The sequence below is a fragment of the Acromyrmex echinatior genome, chromosome 2 (assembly GCF_024713525.1).
Source record: "Acromyrmex echinatior isolate Ae372 chromosome 2, ASM2471352v2, whole genome shotgun sequence".
Lineage (NCBI taxonomy): Eukaryota > Metazoa > Arthropoda > Insecta > Hymenoptera > Formicidae > Acromyrmex > Acromyrmex echinatior.
The window spans coordinates 24919440-24940113 of record NC_141853.1 but is presented as its reverse complement, the minus strand read 5'-3'; the positions used below and the strand labels follow the sequence as shown (position 1 = coordinate 24940113).

General features: G+C 40.3%; 1 protein-coding gene across 3 annotated transcripts in view; it reads right to left on the bottom strand.

Annotated features, from left to right (window-relative positions):
• Positions 1 to 2639: 2639 nt before the first annotated feature.
• LOC105154580 (netrin receptor UNC5C) overlaps positions 2640 to 20674 on the bottom strand; it is a 34064-nt gene continuing 16029 nt past the window's right edge. Inside the window, exons 3-12 of one of the 3 annotated variants that reach the window (XM_087416947.1) lie at positions 15205 to 15618; positions 13931 to 14212; positions 13118 to 13285; positions 12407 to 12439; positions 11713 to 11877; positions 11192 to 11233; positions 7667 to 7804; positions 6208 to 6705; positions 4735 to 5689; positions 2640 to 3816 (exon numbers count right to left, since the gene is read on the bottom strand). In XM_087416947.1, coding sequence (XP_087273073.1) covers positions 3645 to 3816; positions 4735 to 5689; positions 6208 to 6705; positions 7667 to 7804; positions 11192 to 11233; positions 11713 to 11877; positions 12407 to 12439; positions 13118 to 13285; positions 13931 to 14212; positions 15205 to 15618 — 2867 coding nt within the window. In that variant the 3' untranslated portion in view covers positions 2640 to 3644. The remainder of the gene's footprint in view (positions 3817 to 4734; positions 5690 to 6207; positions 6706 to 7666; positions 7805 to 11191; positions 11234 to 11712; positions 11878 to 12406; positions 12440 to 13117; positions 13286 to 13930; positions 14213 to 15204; positions 15619 to 20674) is intronic. The other 2 variants (XM_087416948.1, XM_087416949.1) reach the window with 2 other exon arrangements.

Below are 20674 nucleotides of genomic sequence, written 5' to 3'. Positions count from 1 at the left end.
CGCATTCTCAATGAGGATTCGACATGCCGATGCGTCATTGACTGTCTTTCGAATGGCGAGCGATATGCGATACTCGGTCCGATATTTCACGCCGTCCCATAATAGGCGAGGACCTACACAATGCTTCATATGAGTTGTTTCACACGGTGTAAATAAATGTATAAAGTTTCATTGCTTACGACATCGTATGAATATTACTATGACAATATTAGCGAAGCTAAATAGAAATTTAGAAAAGAATAATTACATTTTATCAAAATGTTCGATTGCAAAAGGAATGCAAGTAAGATTGAATGGTGAGATGGATTCAATGGATCATTGATTATCGTGCGAATAACAAAGTCCAAAGATTGACTTATATTATGCGGAGAAGAAATAGCTCTGCACTCGAGCTATTTTTATAGCGCTTAGTCTTTCTGGCTGACAACATGCTGGAGCACTTGAAAAACACTTGTGTGCATTCCGTTACGTTTACGCAACGATCTTGCGAAGAGCATCCAAAAGAAAGAGGAGAGAAGAGAGACGGAATTGCTCAGCGAGGATGTCTCTTCAATGTCGGACAGTTTTAATTTCTGAATAGATATATACGTCAAAATTATTCTTTTTTTTTTTAAGTTTGAATATATTCTATATTACATATAATAATAAGCCTGAAGAACTTTATCAGAATTGCATATCTCTCTCTCTCTCTCTCTCTCTCTCTCTCTCTCTCTTTCTCTTATTCCGATTGATATACTTTTAGTAAAAACTGTTTATTTATATCTCTCATTTATGAGTAGATAATATCTAATAAATTAGTGAATATCATTTAGTCTCATTGAAAAAGTGAAGAGAAAAAATGTTTTTCATGCTGGAAAGAAGAGAGATGGAGAGAAAGAGAAAGTGGTGATAAATGATCAATTTGTTTACAAAGTCATGTGTTTGAATGAAAAAAACCTTTTTAGTACATTTGATATGTTAAAAAATCATTTTGCGTGATGTGATATAATATATTTATGCGATTGTTTCCGCTGTGTTAAAATATATGTTATGATAAAGAAATTCCATTTAGCAAATTGAATATTGCAGCTTATCTGATATAGTTGATATTTTTGTAAAATTATATTTTAAAGAATTAATTCCAATATTTCTTATTTTTGCTGCACGATTAGAAAGAACTTTAAACTTTCCTTCTGGCTCCTATATTCTCATTCCACATCACCGAATGCCACCTTATCCATTTAATTTCCGGCACATCGAGTCGCTAACATAGCGATGGAAGTTCCCACAATTCAGCAGCATATATATATATATATATATATAAACATTTATTGAATCAGATAAAGTTTAATTTACCGTACTAACACGTATAAATATGATTGAAATGCCAATTTCAATAATCGAGCTCTCCATTCGACCGTTGAATTTATTGTAATGTTTTTGTTTCAATCTATTTAAACGTTGCTCTGGTAGACATACGTTAGACAAACTTTTCGTTTAATTAACGAAGCTTCTTAGATTAAAAAAATTTAACTTTATATATATATTATTGATGATTTTTCTTTTAATATTTCAATCGTTTTTAGATGGAGATGAGACAAAATGTTTCTAAATAAAGTTGAAACAAAATTAATATTTAGTAAAAACCGACCGAGAAATGTTCAAACCAAATAAATAAAATATTTAATAGACGGAACCGTTCTAAAAATTTTAAAGTTATATTGTATAATTTGTATTCAGAATGCGTTTATGATTTAGCGCGTATTCAGTATATATAGTTCATATAGGTATTATAGAATTTAAAAAATAAAAACACACATTTCAATGAAAGCACGTTTTGAATACCAGTCTAAGTCTCTATGAAACGCGCCATGTTTCGCGCATATAAAGTATAAGCGAATTATATCGAGAAGTACATAATTTTCGCAAAGTACCTTTGAGCATGGAAAAGCTCGGAAGAAATTCATATAAAGAACTTGGATTGAAAAGAGAGAGAGAGAGAGAGAGAGAGAAGCACGCGTGACTGGTATCGACATTTTAAAATTGCGACGCTCGACGTCCATTGTCACCTATTTCCGTCTCCTTCAACTTCCGCAAAAGTACGTACCTATTTTCGATGGGAGAAAATCAAGGAAGACCGTTGCAGCCGGGATCGAGGAGGTGGAAGATAGAATATCTTGTCCCTGTCGAACGTCCGGAGACAAGCTGAAATTGAAGTAATATACAGCCCTCGCGCGAAGGTGCGCCTTAATACCGTCCAAGAAGGATGTTCCTTCGCTGGTAAAAAATTATTGACAGTATGCCGATAAAGTATGTTTGCAAAGTTATTACGATGCAACGTTCTTTACAGCATCAGCAGTCTTGATATGAGATTTTACGTCGAAAGATTCTACGTGGATTTTAAGATTTATGTCGCATTTGCATTAATGTTTCTTTACTAAAGAAAATATGTATAAAATGTAATGAAACAAGATGAAAATAAATTTACCAATAATTAATGATGAAATAAAATATACGAAGACATTTTAAAAATATATCACAGCAATATAAGGAAGAAAACAAAGTTTTGTAAATTAATAAACTTGATAGGTAGAATATTTTATTCAATGGAAGGAATGGGAATTTCACAGACATAATGATGACAAACGGACGAGTTTGGCTCTGAGGTATACAAGAATATTTTATTCGTCGAAAGTAACAAATATACAATTCTCTTAAATAAATCGTCGATTTAAATCATGTCTGTCGTAATTAGCTCGTTTTATGCGATCGCACGTTGCTTCGTTCCGTGAGCAACGCGCACTAAACCGTTGTCGTGTACCTTCGTGTACCGCGATCTGTATTGTCGACACGCATAAAAAAGATGTACATCGTTCACGAAACTCTGATGTAACAATAACGGAAGTGTACGCTTACGAAACCGAGGTAATTTTGGCACGATTCTCAGAAAAATAATAATCACTCGCTCGTGCTCGCGTGCATTCGTGTTAACAAATCGATAAAAAATTACGTCGCGTCGAAGTGTCGCGGATATTGTCGATCCGCTCGAACTTTACTTGGTGTCCTATATATATATATCTATATATATATATATATAACATATATTTATATATATAAACATCCATCTTCTAAAATGGATATATCCATCTGTATCTGCGCGCGTTATTTTTTTTTTAGTTATATGTACATGTATATCCGTTTAAATGCACAGTCCCTAATTACTTCATCACGATTATATGCGGTTGTCTTTCATGGACCATGCCGCTCTTGAATTCTCGAATAAGCATTCCTCGGTCCGTGATTCTCAACGTGCCCGTGAATCTTTTAGAGACGGACCTTTGAGCCTTTCACTAACTCTCACGTTTATTTACAAAGTACCGACGCGTTGGTCGCGCATAATTAAGGCAGTGTTTCGATGAGTTCGTTTGGAGAACCGAGTTCTCCTGCCTCCTTCGTCTCACTCTTTCTTTCGCACGCACGCACACACGCACGCACGCACTCACTCAGCGGCGATCCGTTTCACTCGCTGATCGGTCTCGAATTTTATCAGTCGCCGTTCGATTGTACACTGATTCACTGATCACTTCTCACGGGTGGGCGTACAACGCGGTCTCGACTTTCACTCACCGCTGAAAATGCTTTTCAAGATCCGGTTTTCTGTTTATTCAAAGCCATGGGCCGAGCTGTGCCTCCAGAATCGTGGCAGCGTCGGTCCTACCCATTACTCTAAGATGGTTCAGCAGATCCGTCACCGCCGTCGGTTCTCGATGTCTCGCCTCCCACAGATCCAGAATATGCTCCGTCGGGCTGGCCTTAGTTGCGAAATAATTGATGTACCTGTTATACGAACGAAGACACCGGCTGTGTGATTACCAAGGAAAGTAGTACAGGTAGTTATATTGCTGGCAAAATAGAGCGCGTTTAGGGAAAATTTATAGTAAGGAGATGAACGGCGAAGATACAATAATATACGGAAAAAACAATTTTGTTGAAGTATGCACATTAGGAAAAATGTTTTATTCTATTCAGAATTTTGTTGTAACAACAGAAATTTGATTAAAATATAATTTTAAACGACAAAACTGTAATTTTATGCAAACTGAATTGTTTAATTTGTATAAATAAATAATTTTGTTATTTACAGAGCAGAACAATGTATTTCGTAGAAACAACTAAACTTATTGTTAAAATATTTGGTTGCTGTAAAAAAAATTCAACCAAACAGTTTCGCGGCAAACATTAAATTTTTTTTCTAACAACTTTAATTAAATACAGAAAATAATTTTATTGTGTCATAAAAATAATTATGTAGGAAATTCAAGCGTGATTAACAATGCTGCAAAAAGTTTTGATAGTTTAACCAGCTTGAACGTCTTATATAATTATTTTGAGGAACGTCTAACGAAATGATTTTCAAATCTTCACTTAGCTAAATTTTTAGATACTTTGAAAAAATTATTCTTTTCCTCTATAAAACTTCCTTAGACAGACTTCATATATTGACATTATAATTTTTAAAATTAATCGTGAAAACTGATAAATTTAACAGTTAAGCATATTAATCGGCGTTAAAAGAGACCGTTTAATCTTATTGTTAAGCAAATATTACTATATTGTTTGATTTGCATTGAAGCGTATGAATCTCTTGGCATTAACGAATGTATTTCATGCTCTGCATAAATATAGTTGCGTATTTAAAGAAGCTTTACTCTAGAATAACAAGTAAGATGGAAAGTTGTTGGCCGGGTCACTAACCTGTCGACTTGAAGCCTCTGTGCCAACATTCTCCAATCGTTGCCCAGAGCGTTTGGCGGGTCTAAGCATTGGCAGAGCTGTTTCCTCAAGGATCTCGTAAATCGGAACGGTCGTAGAGTGGTAGAGTCAGTCGTGGCGTTGTTAGCATGTCCGCTGCTAACCACGGTGACTTCCCTGAGTGGCCTCGTGACACTACCCGAAGAGATCAACTGTTTTGCGCCATCGTAAACGATTCTGAAGACCTGTCTCGTGTCGGAGTTTCCTTGCGAGACTTGTAGCTTGTAGCTTCTCGTGGTGGTCGGACCAAAGGCCGTGTCCAGGCCGAAGGTCACGTGCTTGGCGTTCTCCTGACGGTTCCAAACATCCCGGAACGGGACTTCCTGACGTTCTGTGGGCGACTTGCTCTGCCACTCGTTACCGACTTCCTCGAGGCTGACGCAGAGCGACTCCCCGTTGTCTTGGAACAGCAACGTGCGCGGCTTGTCCAACAGATAGCCCCTGATTTGCGATTCCCGATCGACGATGGCTTTCATTGCCGCCTTCGTGTCTTCCATAGCGTAAACTCGAACGCAGCACTGACCGGCCTGACTGGCGAAGAGTGCTAATCGCAATCTCTTCGTGGCGATCGAATTTTCGCAGCTCTGTCCGGCTAACACGTAACCGCGGAGTTGCTCGGTTACTATGAAAGCTTCCGCGTGATCTAGCTGCGTGAACAGCGGTGTGTTGATAGTCTCGTTGCCTAGAGTTAGTACTCTGCTCCACGTAATTGATTGATGATCTTTCGGCATCGAAGAGGAACCGTCGTCGACGTTAATACCGTCGCATGCCCAAACACTCAGTTCCCAGGTTGCCGGATGCAACATGGCGCAATGCTCAAATTGAAGAATCACAGGCTTGTTGAAGGTCGCGGATGACGGGCCGCAGGTCACCACAGCTGATAACTGAGTTATCCCGTCTGTGGGGAAAAAACAAGGTCGAGACTCGAACGGTGTAGGCGATATAACGGCGGAAATAACAGCGGCACGAATGTGAATTATGATCATGAATTATCGAACTTAATGCCGTTATTGTACGTTATCGTTATCACCGATGTTGTTATTGTAATATCCGTCACGTTAGACTCATTTGATTAATTGTGTTTAATATATTAACATGTAAGCGCGTGTAATTTTCCAATCAAGGGTAAACCAAAGTTATCGAGGATTGCAAAATCTTTTCTTTTCCCTAGACGGTTTTATCCCCACCTAACTGTCCCTAACACAAAAGAGCCGGTGTAGCGATGCCCTATATTGAACATCAAATCAAGCAGGATATAACTCGTGCGAAGCACGTGCAGGGAATGGCGTTGATATAAAAATAACATCGCGCTATCGCGAATATCTTCAATGTATCCTGCGAAAGTTCGCAGCTGCGATCGTAAAGCTCAACATCCGCCTCCCGCGGAGCGTAACATCATGAATAATTCGCACTCACCGGGTAATCGGGGCCGGTAACGATCCTCGTTGAGCACCGCCAGATAGAGTTCTTCCCGGAGCGATTTAGGAACGGCTCCCTCGGGTACCGACATAGAGATCCCGGAGTCTGGAAGAACCAGCAGGGCGCCACGCGTGTTCACCGCCGCCCTGGCGACGTTTCCAGCTTCCAGCTTTGGCAACCGGACGCTTTCCGAGGCGACGTTGTACGTGGAGTCCGAGGATGGGTAAGAACTAGTGACACTGTTCTCGCTGTCGGAATGGATCTGCTTGTCGCTGCATGACTCTTGGGTCGACGTGCTCGGCGTGGGCGACATTGGCGACGGTTGCGGCGCGATCGACAAGTGCGGCACGTCGTAGTGGTGTTCCGAAAGGGATCTCGACATCGACAGCTTCGGGTCGAAAGGATACTCGTAACAGGCCGGCACACTCGTTGCCGTCACATCCGGTTGCAGGCTCAGCTTCTTGTCCTGATCCGGGAAGAACTCCGGCTGGAATTCTGAAACGCACACGGCCGAGGCACGGCTCGTGGGTATCTCTGCGCGCTGCGGACAAACGCCGCCGAGATACTATTCCGATTCTACGTGGGCTACGATTGAAACGTCGCGCGTTTCATTAGTCGTTACGAAAAAAAACAAATAAAATATTGCAATATATGTCTCATTTGCTACAACAATGACGTAACTCAAACAGCATAGTTTTCTAGTAAAAATGTTTCGAACCATTAAAATATTGTAATATTGATTTTGAAAAAAAAAAATGCAATTTTGGTATAACTGATTGTAAACAAATAAAAGTACTGTATATTCTTTTAAAGTATGTTTTTTTAATTTTCTTTATGTCCTCTGAAACTTTTAAAGCAACTCTCACTTTGAAGAATAAAATCTCCCTCTTAAAGATTGAAAATTGAGCCATTCTTTTTCAAGAATGACTGACTCAATTTTCACTCTTTAGAATGAGATTTCATTCTAAAGAATTTAAAAAATTTCCATTCTTTATCGGCAAGCAACTCAAAATGACAATTTTTAAGTTATGTCGTTGTAACAAATGAGCTAAATTATTGTGTCTATCAGTTATTATTATTTCAACATTTTGTTTTTGTTTGCTTTTGTAGTCTAGATGTTTATTTATTTTCTGGTTCAGAGAAAATGAAAGTAATAAGTTATATTAATTTCGAAATAGTATCTTCCTATTCCCAATTGTGAGAGACAATATCTCTTAGTGCGATAATGAGCAGGAAATAATTTAATGAGCATAAGTAACACGATACGATTATTTGTTTTATTTGCGCATTTAATTGATCGTAATGTAATACCTTTAATTATCATGAAAAGAAAGTTAATTTTCGAAAAGAACAAAGTTTTGGATTTCACGTATCTAATTAGAGAGAATCTAGTCGAAATGTATAATTTTTATCTTTGATTTAACGTTACATTCGTTTTTACCTTTGAAATGCTTACCATTACGAGCCATGGAGTACAAGGAGTGATCACGACCTTTTCGTCGCAAAAGTCTCGCCAGAAAGATCGCCAAGCCACCAATTACCACACAGGCGACCGTTAGACCGACATATAAGGCTACGTCCATCTGGCGATTCGCTATAATAGAATCACATATTGCGAATTTTTAATATCATCCCTATCTTTCATTATTTATCTTTTATAGAAGGAACGACGCGACGGTCGCGAAAAAATGTTGTTCTTTTTAGCTAAATGATATCGAACGCTCATTACCGTAAATAGTGTGCAAACAATTTTTAATATAGAGGTATCATGAACGACCTAATTGTTTCCTCGTGAATCGCTTAACGTCATAACCTTTATTTACTTTGCGCATGAGATAGATTTTGATATGACAAAAGAAGTCTAAAAGCACCATAGAGCATTAAACGCCTCTGCGTCGCTAAATATTACGAGCGTAGGAAAGTTTTAAGGTTCCTCTCCATTTACACCGGCGACACGCTCGTTTCCTTCGTGCGCTCGTTTTCCTTAGCACGTCAGTTTATCGTTTTACAGCTCTGCGTTATTTCGTACGGCTATAAAGATTCCGATCATTATTATCGCTGCCATTAACGTATGCAATAAAAGCATCGCGATGCGAACATGTTTCAAGCGAAATAATAATTTTACGTGCCGTTGTGCCCGGATGAGGTGAAGGGAAGACAATCCGTTGACGAAAAGCGTGGCGTGGGAATTGCGGTTTAAAACGATCGACCAAGATTGTATCGCAATGCAGCGAGTATTTAGCAAAGTATACAGACGAAATTACGCGAAGATACACGGGATGTTCTCGGGGATCGTGCGAGAAGATATATACACGGATATGAAATTCACCGTGGTGCTTTACGACCGTGTCGTCGTCGCCCGTTCCGGATATATGGATAATGTAAGTAAATTCACAACCGCGAAGGAAATGAAATTCTCGAAAATAAAAGCAGGCGCATAGTAAAACGTTACGCGGCGCGGAAGCCTCGCCGCAGTATCTGAATTATGGGCAATTTTTCCTTTTACCGGATTACTTCGCGTGCTTAAGCATTCACGGAAGCTCCCTATAGGCGCGGTTCTGCGGCAACGAGAGACACGATGTAGAAAATGTCCCTGCGGTCGTAAAAATTTTCGAGAAATACCTCAACCGCTTGCCGTGCGAAGAGTGCCTGACACTCTTAAGCTTCTTCCAATTTTAGAATGTCAAAGCCATACGAGGTCGTAACCCTGCTACGTGACTTTCGAGCTCAAACTCCCTTTCGCGGGATCATATGTGCCTCGTTGGCGCACGCCGTGTTCTCGACACGTGCCTCGCACATCAATATATATGCGACAGCGACGAAAACGCATACAAATTCGGAGGAGGGATTTTGAAAACGCAATAGTTCCACGTCGTTACCCGCAGGACGAGATCGGAAACGCGCACGGTTTCCACCCTCCTCCTAAAGACAGCTTGAAAAGTGGCTTTCCACAGGGGCGTCGGGATTTATTTTCTTCGAAGCTATTGATAACGCTTTATAAACCGAACCTGTAATGTATCTGAAGCTATTTTTCATCTTTATTTCTGAGAGCACATTGCCCAGATACTTTCAACTTTTGCTATTAGTTAATTTATTCATTTTCTATATGATTGCGTAAGACACGTGATTATTATTGTTATATTTATAAAAAGCTTATATTGTTTTCTTACTCTAAAAGTGACAATCAAAAAAATTAAGTTTTTTAGAGAAAAGGAAAAAAATTATTTTTTTAACTCAACAGAAAATTAATGATTAATTAAATAATATAAGACGAAAAAAATGTACTCTTAGAAACACGATCAAGTATCATTTATGTCAATTTTGTTTCGCATATTTCGAAAAATTATCCTTTTTTTGAATTGATGATTTTAACATTCTAATTCTAAATGTTACAATAAATCCGGAATATAATTCATTAAAAATGATATACAATAATTCGAAATGTCACTAACAATTGATATTTGATCAGCTAAAATGACTAAATTCAAAATAAAACAATTTCTTTTTTAATTTCAGTATCATTTTTAAATAAGGAAATTATTTAAGTAATATTAAAATTCTATATAATTACTACATATTTTTACTACAATGATACACTCGAGCATTGATCAATATGATCTGCCCATCACAAACGTTCTACCTCGATTGACGGCATCGCGTCTTAAATATTTACACCAGGGACGTCCGAGATGACTTGGGGTTCTTGTAAGACGCCTGCTGGCGTAAGGCGGTAAATCGCATCACGTTCCTCCGGCGTGCGCGCGCGATATCTTTCATCTATATTTTATCGTCGCTTTCAGGAAAATCGAACTCACTTTTGGATTCAAGGGGGCTGTTTCGGGGCATCCAGCCCCCTCGAGGAGAGACTCAGTCGTGTACACGCTCGGGTCTGAGCTCTGGGATAATGGCACTTTATTTGCATGCGCGATCAATTTCCCCTTTCCGCGGCGAGGGCGTAACGGCTACCGATTACATAATTTTCTTCGATATTAAAGCCAGTCTCTCCGCCCCTCGGCGCAAAGAGGGTAGAGAGGGTGCAGCCGTATCGCGTGCAACTTTGATGTGCGCTTCGGTCGATAGAATTGGCTACCTTAGGGTAGCGCGCGCACGCGGGGAAATTGGCGTCTGTACGGACCGGTGGGCCACCCTTGGCTATACGAGCTGCTGCCTCATTGTTACGATTGTTTGGATCGCGCAATGAGGGGTCGCAACGATCATATCGAGCCTTCGTGGCAGCGTCAATAATTAACCGGTCGAGTAATTAAAAGTAAATAGTGCGCGGGAGAGCCATTCGCGCTTGTTATCGGCGTGGCGCGGAAAAACGTGTCCGCAAATACGTGTCGCGGTGAAGCGAGCGATATCGTGGGCAGTCAATCAGCTCTCGTTTCATTCTCGGAAATTATTTTTAGCATAAGCGCGTAGATCGACGAGCTTGATGCACGACGCGTATATATATATATATATATACGTCCCGACTCGCGTTATTATATCGGAGCAATGAATAATGCTAATGTTCACCGAGCCTGGATTCACGCTCTCTATTTTTGTCGCCTTTTTCGAGGCGCATAAAACATCTGATTTGAATGGTATCAGATCGTCGGGCATAGCGCCGCGTCGCCGAGAATATAAATGGCGTGCACCGGGCGTGAAGAATCCATCCAAGAATGTCGCACGACGAGTTAAGGACATTTGCTTTGCGGTCGAACGCCTCGGTCGCGCCCTGTATACGCGAGGAAGAACCTCCTATTCCTTTCATCTCGTTTTATTTTTCGCGAGCGTCTACAAATCCGGAACGAATCGGAGGAGGAGGTCCGCGTACATCGCGAGAGAGATCGTAGCTTATCTAATCGAGAAACTTTTCTCTTTGCAGCGCGGTCGGCTCAGGAACGAACGGCACGGGAAAACGACGCGAGGTAAAATCGTAAAAGGATCGAGGGAGATTAAAAGAGCGGGAAAATGCTTTATTGCTTGCCCAACTCACCTTCCTCGGTTAAATGAGCGCCGCCCACCTTCGCGTTGCTCACTGTAAAAGGAAGCGCCGGTAAGTTGGATAATTAAAGGATTTCGATAGTACTGATAAAACTACTTCCGCGCAAATTCATACATCTGTTAACGCTATTTGTTTTACGTTGAAACTAAGTCCACAGTTACGTTTTAAATTCTAATTCTATAAATATAAAAAATTGCGCGAGAGTGACGTCAAATTATATATTTAAAAATGTAAAAGTAACAACGTATATATCGCTCGTTTTAAAAGTGGAAATCACGGTATTTTATTTTTGATAAAACCATTCTTGTGTTAAATTGAACACTAAAAGAGTTAAACGAACAAGATATTTATTTCTATTTTAAGCTAAATGAGGAATATATTCTTACCGCGACTATATTAGTTTGAAAATCGATACGACGGAACGGCTCGTCATTGGAACTTTACGATGCGGAAAAAAGTTGTAACGGGCGGAAAACGCAATCAAGACGTAGCAAAGTTCGCCAGTGACTTACCGTTGCACATGCCACCGGTGCAATTCGCCACGTTGATATCCCTGCCCTGGCAAGATCGTCCACCGTGGCTGGGTGGTGGATCGTCGCATGTTCTTCTCCTTGTGTGCGTACAGTCGCTCCCACACACTGACCATGCCGACCATCTGGACCATTGTCCGTCCACGGCTGGCAAAAGAAGCAGAATCGAGACTTCGTTTCGTTCAGAGTCGTTAAGACGAGTCCAATCGATGTGTAGTGATAATAAAAAAGTTCGACAGGACAAAAAGGCTCGTAATTCGCGCGAATCCCCGCGTATATTCTCGTTGATGGGAGACTATACTTGTCAATTCGGTTACGTTTATTGCTACTAGAGTTATAACGACGTTTATCTCCTTTATATATAATTGATTCATATCGATATGTTTTTCCTTAAAATTTAAATCAGTATGTGTACGAAGGAAAAAGAAAAGATCGTATAGAAAGATGACTAACTAAAACGCCAAACTCGTTTATATCTCTAATCTCTCGTTTCAAGCCGGCTACTTTATTGGCACTTAAGCGCCATCGAATAAATAGCGCGTCGCACTTGCCGGCGGTTTACTACGTTTTATTAAAACGCCCTTATATGCGGTCGCGGCTGCGGTCGTGTATGTGTCGCGGTTTAATTTTCGTTCCGGGCTGAGGGACATGATTCATGCATATGTGAAGGACTTACCCAGGGTGTTAGTGAATTCTTCCAAAGCCCCGGCTACTCCAAAGCGAGCGTTAAGGGGAATAAAAAGTGCGTCGTGAGTGCATTGACCAACGCGAGTGCGAGCGGTTAACGTGTCTCTCGCGTGAAAACGCCGAAAGAATATCGGATCGATCAATGTCTTGACCGCCGATATAAAGCGAGCGCCGACTTTCCTCGGGTATTATCCCCGTCGGCTTGGTCATTTGCATGCAGTCTGCATATTCTTTACGAGGATAGCCACAGGTGCCTTTAAGATGTCGCAAACGTTTTGAGAGGTGAATACGATAAAGACTTCACGGTATATTTGAAAAGACTGTGTGGCACGTGCAATAGATACGCTCGACGAGGAAAGAGGACACAAGCGACAGGATAGGACATAGTACATCAAGCGAGAATTTCCTCTCTTCAGCATCAGTAATATCTTCTTACGATGGCAAAATCTACTCGTCTATCGTTTGACCGACATTAACTGAGAGAAGAAAGAGGAAAATGTATCATTTTCGCTTGCTTACAAGTTAAGTACCTTGAGCGACGTCATTGTAGTAGGTTAGGATATAACAAAGATGCTTGTTTAATATAACAAAGAGGTATACGGAGATAGACAAGAACTCTCCTCGTGGTGCAGACAAGTTTCTTCATCGAAAATTTTACGCGCGTTCTTGCGAACACGGATAATGAATTCAAGGGACTCACCGGAGCAGCCCGAGTTGCAGTCCATCTTTTGCTGAGAGGGGCCGAGGCATGGCTGACCGCCGTTCATGGGCGCTGGATTCGTGCACGTTCTCGTCCTCTTCTGACCGCCTTTCGCGCATCGTGAGTGGCATTCCGACCAGGACGACCAGGAAGACCAGCCGCCGTTAACTAATTGAAACCAGTAAAAGTTTTTATTTAATGTAAAGAGAAAACTTTGAAATATACGTAGTCAGGTGCAAATGTTTCCGACTCAAGAAAGGATAATAAAAAGGATAATAAAATGAAACCATTTTTATTTTTCAGTTGAAAAAATTTAAAACATTTTTTAATGATATAAAAAAATTAATTTATTGTTTTAAAAAAATGTATTAAATTAAAAAATAATTATTGAAAAATAAAAATGGTTATTCCATTTTATCACCTTTTTATATCCTTGGGCTAGAAATTTTTTTAGACCTTATTACTCTATATAACACTGAGAAACATATAATGTATTATATATAACAAGGAACTGCAAAGAATTTACAAGGAAAAAATAATTTTGCTAAAGTATCTAAAATTTTAGCTAGAGATACAGATCTGAAAATAGTTTTGTTTAACCATTTAAATAATTACATAAAGAAGCATGATGAGCTTTCAAGTATAATCAAGCTTTCAATGCTGCAAAAAATTGTTCCAATAATCAGTTTGAGCATCCTAATTATTTTGATGGTCCAACAAAATTATTTTTAGATCTACATCTAACTAAAGTTTTAGAATCGTTCTTTCTGCGTATGTATAATTATTAAAGAGAATCTTTAATGATGAACTTACCGTATACTGTTAAGCTAACTGGTTCGCTTAGCCGTTTTGCCGCAATATTTTCTGCGACGCAGGTGTAATTCGCCTGATGACTAAGTTTTGCTTGACCAATAAGAAGATGACCTTCGCTGGATACTAAAAGAGTATCCGATTCGGTATCTACGGGGATATTATTTCTTAACCAGTAAACTCTAGGTGGTGGCACTCCCACCGGAGGCAGGCATCTAAGTTCGGTACTTTGACCTGCTTCGACAGACACGGAGTATGGTGGTGATTCGAATTGCTTTTTCAGATCTGAAAAAAATAATTGCACGTCTTCGTTTTGATAAAAGTCAAGAATAATAATTGAATAAAATTATAATTTAAACGCATTATGAAATTTAGAATATGTAGTGAATTCAGTTGAACGATTATGATACTAGTATATTAAAATTAATGCCATTGTACACTGATCTAATCTGAATGAAAATAAAATATATCGAAATTATAAAATACAAATATATCGAATTGTAAAATACATATTTTATCAAACAACACAATAAAGTGTATATTGAGGATTTCGCGATTTAATTCGTTTATATATTTATATGAAGCACACATTTTTACATCAATTTGTGGACGATGGTTTTAATGTGTACCAGCGTGCACTTAGTGCACCGAATCGAACTCGCTATTAGTGTTCCATTTCATATCCATTGAAAAATTTATATTATAATAAAAAAATCATAATATATTTTCGACATTTGATATTGTCAATCTCTTGTTATGTTACGTTCTATTTTTTTTTCCCAAGCTTACGCGATGATCTATACGATATGTTCTTCTATCTCTTCAAGTGCATTTTTACATCTAGCTTTTGAGTTATGTAACTCTGAAATTGGCCAAGTGGTTCTGTCTTCAAATTGATTCTCTTGGAAACTCGGCGCTCATTGCATTGTCGTCAATTAAGGGACAGAATTAAATAACGAGTTCGCTGGCAGGAGAATCAAGATAATTAAGAGAGGACAAAGGCAAAGTGAGACGAAAAGTCGGTGCTGTCCCTAGAATTCTCGCGACGTTTATTTCAAACCTCTCTGATTCATGTACCCTACCTACATCGAGAATAAGAATCGTCTGACTTAAAAATAAGAATATAATCTAATATTATAATTTGTTTTCGGAATATTATTATCGCGAGATAATAATATTACTTATCAGATTGAAAATTTTATTTTATTTAATGAGATATTAAAATTGTAGATATCGGAGAAAATTAAATGTTAATATGATCTTATTTGTATACTCACAAGCAACGTCGATGGTTGCCGGCTGACTCTTGATTTGCCCTGATCCAGACCAGGCGATGCACTCGCATTTGAATTTATCCTTGCCAAAGTATTCCTCGATGTGATCCCTCGTAACGTTGAGCTCGCAGTCAACAATTCTCGTTCCTGTATGGGGATCCACAAAATCCTGCTGCTGAGAATCCTCCGCCCTCACGTTATTACAACGGAAATAGATCTGTAGCGCGTGAGCAGCCTTGCAACGTAAAATTGCGGGTTTATTCTTCACGACGAAAGAGTTTACGGGCTCCGTGAGGAAAACTGGTAAATGACCGCCGCCTTCAGAGATGAGTTCTGTATCGCTGGCTATCGTAGCTGAAGGCACATCGTCTTCTTCCAAGATATAAGCGTCATCCACCTCTGCGGCATCTTCGCCTTCTGACAAAGAGATCATTTCAATTTTCCATAAATTGCTCTTTATTTTTATAGACGTTTATAATCGTGGATAATAATGTTATAAATTTAGCTATCATGTATATCTACTTATATACGGAAAGAAAGTAGATATCTCTTTTGTTGAAATATACGTTAAAGAAAAAATTGTTCATTTAACTAAACTAATTTATTAAATTAATTTACTAATTTATTAAATAAGAGAAATTTCTATATTTGATCGTAGCGGATTTTAGTGTTTAAATATTTCTTTGTGAATTTATATACATATCTGATTCTGCAAATTGAATGAAATTTTTTTCAGTCTTGTAACATTCAAGGACAGAATCAGAATAGTAATGTCACTTATTAATTTGATAAGCAATTTAATAATTTTAATGTTAGTAAGCATTTTTATAAGAATATTAATATTGTAATTAAATATTAGGAAAATACAAAATCTATGATAATTTTTTTTTGCAAAAAATATTGTCTCAGTCATTTGAACTTTGGAACTCCTGAACTTTTCACATGCCAATTTGATCACTGAGACATTATTTGTCGCAATAATCAATAATTAGTAAATTAATTTAATCAAATGAATAATTTTTTCTGAATGTAAAAATTTAGCTAGATATAGATATGAAAATAATTTTGGACGAACAAAAAGGTCTAACAAAATTATTTTCAAATTTAACTCAATTTTTAGATACTCTAGTAAAACCATTATTTCCGCGTATCATTATTATCTTTATAATTATTATATCAAAGAGAGAAGTAACACATTGATTTATTCTTACAATATACAAACGAATTTCATGGAAAATTACACATTAATATGAACAATTAAGCGTGACACATAATAGCGCTTGTTATTACGTAATAAATCGGATTGATTGCGTATTGTAATTGCCATCATAATGCCTCGTAATCAGCGAAAATCTGGCGTCGCGGCAAGTGCAGAGTCGACCGTCTAAATACGCCGTAACCGTAACTCACGGTCCAGTTATTAATTCGATGATGATCGTTATTCATGTGGCGCGTACTATCGGAGACGTGAAAATTTTATATTTGCCTGTCAACAATGGTGTCGCTCCTGTAAATCCTGACGCTCGGCCATTAATGCAATGCCGCCGCTTCGCGCAGGCCGACTACGAATGCCGGCTACGAACAATCGCGGTGCGCACTGCAGTAATGAATTTTCGGATTTACGCGGCGCACCGGTGCACAAGTCCGATGTATTTTCCGCCAACGAGTGGTTAGACCTTTATCCCCGTGCGACATTTGGCCGGGGGCCACAATTTCTATCGCGATAAACGCGCCACCCTATAGTATCGCTTGTCTTTCTCTCTCTCTCTCTCTCTCTCTCTCTCTCTCTCTCTCCCTCTCTCTCTTTCTCTTTCTCTCTCACAGTTTTTTTATATGGAGAAGTTTAAAAAAAATACGCCACAGTAATAAACTTCGTCTGCATTTTATTTTTTTATTTTTTTATGCTCAATTTGTCAATGTGAAGTCCGATATCGAGCGTACTGCTGCCGCGACATAAAGGCGGAGATGAAGAAATCATGCAGTGCATTAACACTAACGCGTTCGCATATTGCAGTCGTCGGATTGCAACGGCAATACAGTATCGATATGAGATAATGTATTACGGGATCAATGCCGATGCGCATATTCACCTTACGGTCGATCGCTTCGGTACGATAAAATATATGAGAATAGCATTTATGAATAAAGTAATACATGTTATCGTCAAAACTCGGAGGAAGCAGTTACCAATAATGCATCGCTAAGGCTCCATTTTATGCTACAAATGCTTTAAAGCATTTGATTGGTCAATTACAAATTCTTTCTCCTTATTGCTCGATCAAATGTTTCGAAGCTAAATGAACCGCATCCCTAATTAATCTATTTATTTATTTATAAATTAGTGATGGATAAATTGATAATTTTTCTTTCTCCGAGTTTTAACAATAATATTTGGTTTATTCATTTCAACGACTATTGAATCCATCGCACGTACATGTCGAAACAAATATCGTCGAGTTAAAAAAAATCAAATAAATATATTAAAAAATATATGATGCTGTTCTTGAAGGGAGTTACGACGGCGATGTTACAATGAAACTGGCAATTGCCAAGGGTTGAATAGAAACGCAACGGCGGCGGCGGCGGCGGCGTCGGCGACGGCGATGGCGACGCCGGAGTCAGAGCTGGAATTCGGTAACGCGCGACGCACTTGTACGAGACGCAAGTAAAATAGGATTTTCATCGGTTTCCGATAATTCGAGCAGATCGAATGGCCGATAGGACCCATCGAAATCATTCTACCTGGTTTCTCCTGATGGCGAATTCATCCATATGAATTCTCGTTAGCCGTTTGGGCGCATGCGGCCAGTTCGTTAACCGTTTCGAACGTGCGTATATATTCGTTCGAGATTTTATTGTACAGCACGATATTGCATGTAGGGCGAAATGTATGAAAGTATCACGCGAGTCGTCGTATTGCCTAACATACGTCTTGTTTATTACATAACCTCCAAACGTACGAGCCAAAGGGTCGGCATTTAATACCGGCGCGGATGGAATAACTATCAGACCCCAATTGGAATTGTCGGTTCTATATATTCCGGGTTTCTCTCTCTCCTAATTGCAGTTGCCTCAAGCGCGTTTATGGCCGCTCGTCTTGTGAATTGGTCGGACGCTGTATAATTTGTAGCCATGATCTATTTGTACGACGACTAGCGGCGTTCCGATAGCGGCCTTTCCACCACATTGGATACGTACAAAGGAAAAGAGTGCACGCGATAACAAGACGTGGATTTAATCGAGCGACGTCACGCGATGCGCGGAAGTGGAACGAGTTGGAATGGGATTTTCATTGGTTCCCGATAATTCGAACAGATCGGATCATCGGATATAGGAACGCGCTGAGCGATTCGATCTCTGTCTCTTTCCGCACCGAATCGAATACGACTTATGCGACGTGCATTGTCGTTACTCAGTCAATTCGCGTGTATTTTTGATGACTGTTTCCAGTGACACGGTTAGTTCCTTTACGTCGAAGTGGCTTGCCAGCTCACCCGGCCGAGGTCTTTAAACGCCGAAAACAAGAACGCGGAGAGAGAGAATGCAAGCACGAAGCGGACGACTTAATTGAGCCAGGTCACGCGACTCCGTAATGCCGAGTCAGTGGCTGAAAAAAAGTTCCACCATCGGTTCTAGATAATTATTCCGAGCGGCCGCGTGGAATCTTGGGCACAATGAATATTCGATGACTTCGAGAGCGGAAAGCGTCACGATCATTATTCATTTTACACGCGCGTATAGTCGGGCAACGTACGGCAACGTACGCGGCTCGCCGGATTATGACGCGTACATACATATTTCGAATTGGTTCCGCAATCCGAAAGCCACGTTTACCTCGATCCATCGATTAATAACGGTGGTATTGGAAAAAAAAAAAAAAAAAATTCGTGCGCGACAGTTGGGGCGAGAAGTCTAATCGAGAGACGTCACGCAACACGCGCGCGGCAGTCGCCTGTCGCATCGGTCCGTCGATCGGAGAATTGTCATCGGTTTCCGATAATTCGGCGCGATCGAATGGGCGATAGGACCCGGATGGAAACGATGTATCCGGTCTCATATCGTCGCCGAATCACCTGGTCACGGCGCGGTGCGGCGCGGCGCCAGCCAGCATGAGACTCCCCCCTCTCTCTCGTTAGCCACGGTAGACGAGCTAGTTAGTCGTGTCTCCGTTAGATACGCCTAGCAGACAGGCAGACTACGTGGTACGTACGTACATACATACGCAATGTGTATTCGCATCCTCGAACCCCACGTGGCTACTATGCGGGTTGGCCTGAGTTGGCCACGTATCGCGCCGGGACGAGACAGAGACACGAGCCACTGTGCATTCATGTACGGTTTCACGGTGCGTCCGTTCACCGGGGTGAGGGATGAGAGACCACACATGACGCCTCTTAATTAACAAAAGGTACCTGCAACAGCAGCACCGAGAGAGTACCGTCGAGAGGTCCTTGCTCGGTCGACGTCACGTTCGTATAGGGGCGAACGCGAGAAACGGCAGGTATACGCGGAGTGTATACGGACAAGCGCAACGAGATGCCGCATACGAAACGAAGAGAGACGGATTAAGGAAGATACAAGGGGTTCCTTGTTTCTCACATCACGTGCCTTGTTATTTTAGCCGACGAACATACCGAACATCTACCACTACCGTCGCTACCATCGTCGTTTCGTGGCCGCGGCAACATTGACCCAACGGCTTGACTTCCCTGATTTTCGTGCGCGCGCGGAACTGTCGAATGATACGAATAAACGGAATAAGCGAACAGCGAAATTCGTATCGACACGCGAGTGTAACGTTTGAAGTTCTTTCAGTAAAATCCTATCGAATAAAATGTCTTATCCTTCTTCCCGTGCGAAAGGTGCGAAGAGACGGGATCCCTTCGGTGACGGTTTCTAAAATCGGATTAGCCCGAAGTCGCGTTTCTGCGTTACAGTATAACGGTTCAAGTATAGAGCAAATATTTTGAATGGATTTCGAGAGAGTACGAGCCGAACAATAAGATCCAAAACTCGTATTGAATTAACGTTTTCCACGATCGTTCTATCGTCGATGGGCGGAGAGCCCGTTTCCGGTTCGAAAATGGTGCGGATGTGCTATATCGTCACGTCACAATGGAGGCCCGGCGCCTAGCCAGGTCGGGTCACCATTGTATTCTAGACCGTTCACAGATCACGACCTCCGGGTCTAAATAATGTGAGTCAAGTTCCACGCTCGTCGAGACTTTGTTGAACCGTCATTCAGACTAACGAGAGACACGACGACGAATAGGTCGGTACCATTCTTTTATCGATCGATATCGCACGAGGCCGCGTGCGCGCGTGGGATATGGTCCAACGCAGATGGAGATCGCTAAAAGAAAAATTGATAGAGATCGTTCTGATACTTTGCTCTGACATGGCGACGAGATCGGCGACGAGATGACACTGTATGGGACGGATTAAAGTATTCTCACTGATCCGGATTGATCGA